Consider the following 892-nt stretch of genomic DNA (forward strand, 5'->3'; position numbering starts at 1 on the left):
TTACTAAAACAAGTTATAAGCGGATATTTATGATTTTTTTAATTATAAATAAAAAAATTTAATATCTTTTAAAAAAAACAACGCAAATTATATTTTTTAAAATTTTTAAAATTAGTTTTCTATTGAAAATTATTTTATATATTCTTATATCATTGTGTTGATATCAAAAAAAAATTTAAAAAAAAATATATATAAAAAAAATATTTTAAATCATATCAGTTGTGATAACTCCAAATATATTGTACGAAAATTACGTTGGTTGAAAAAGTAAAGTAAAAAGGTAGATAACTGGAGAGTAAAACCAACACAACATCGATGATGAAAAGACAATTACAATTTGTGACACGCACGCGCGCGAGCTCGCGCGCACACGCTTGAATAAATATGCAAGCAAACCAATAGATTTTATAAAGCCGCCTCCACACTGAACTCATGACAAATCTCCCTCTCCAGTCAAATCTCCCTCTCCTTCCCTTCTCCTTCCCTCCCTTTCCTTCCCTCCTCCTCTAATGTCTTTCTCACTCCCTCTATAAATCCACACAATTCAACCGATCTCAAACTTGGCAGCCCCCAAAACTCGCACAAACCAACCTTGGCACACAACCGGCAACCCCATCAATGGAAATGGAAGTTGTGATGCCAGTGCCACCTGTGGACTTCAACTTCGATAGCACATGTTCTTCTCCTTACATGACAGCTCCTTCAAGTCCTCAAAGATTTGGAAACTTCTTCTTGAGTGCCCCAACAAGCCCCACTCGTACTTCTTCTTTCTACAGGGAGCTAAATGATATTACTCTTTCTACAAATTCATCTTCTTCAATGATCCCTTTTGACTGGGAAGAGAAGCCTGGAACTCCCAAATCCAAGAACCAAAGAGAAGACAACAGCAGGA

The 892-nt window shown here is 35.9% G+C and overlaps 1 protein-coding gene across 1 annotated transcript in view; it reads left to right on the plus strand.

Moving 5' to 3' along the window:
* Positions 1–431: 431 nt before the first annotated feature.
* The window catches only part of LOC105119582 (uncharacterized), a 1628-nt gene continuing 1167 nt past the window's right edge, over positions 432–892 (plus strand). The window contains exon 1 of the mRNA XM_011017734.1: positions 432–890. Within this exon, the coding sequence (XP_011016036.1) occupies positions 619–890 (272 nt within the window). The 5' untranslated portion in view covers positions 432–618. The remainder of the gene's footprint in view (positions 891–892) is intronic.

The sequence above is a fragment of the Populus euphratica genome, unplaced genomic scaffold (genome assembly GCF_000495115.2).
Source record: "Populus euphratica unplaced genomic scaffold, PopEup_1.0 scaffold3172.1, whole genome shotgun sequence".
Lineage (NCBI taxonomy): Eukaryota > Viridiplantae > Streptophyta > Magnoliopsida > Malpighiales > Salicaceae > Populus > Populus euphratica.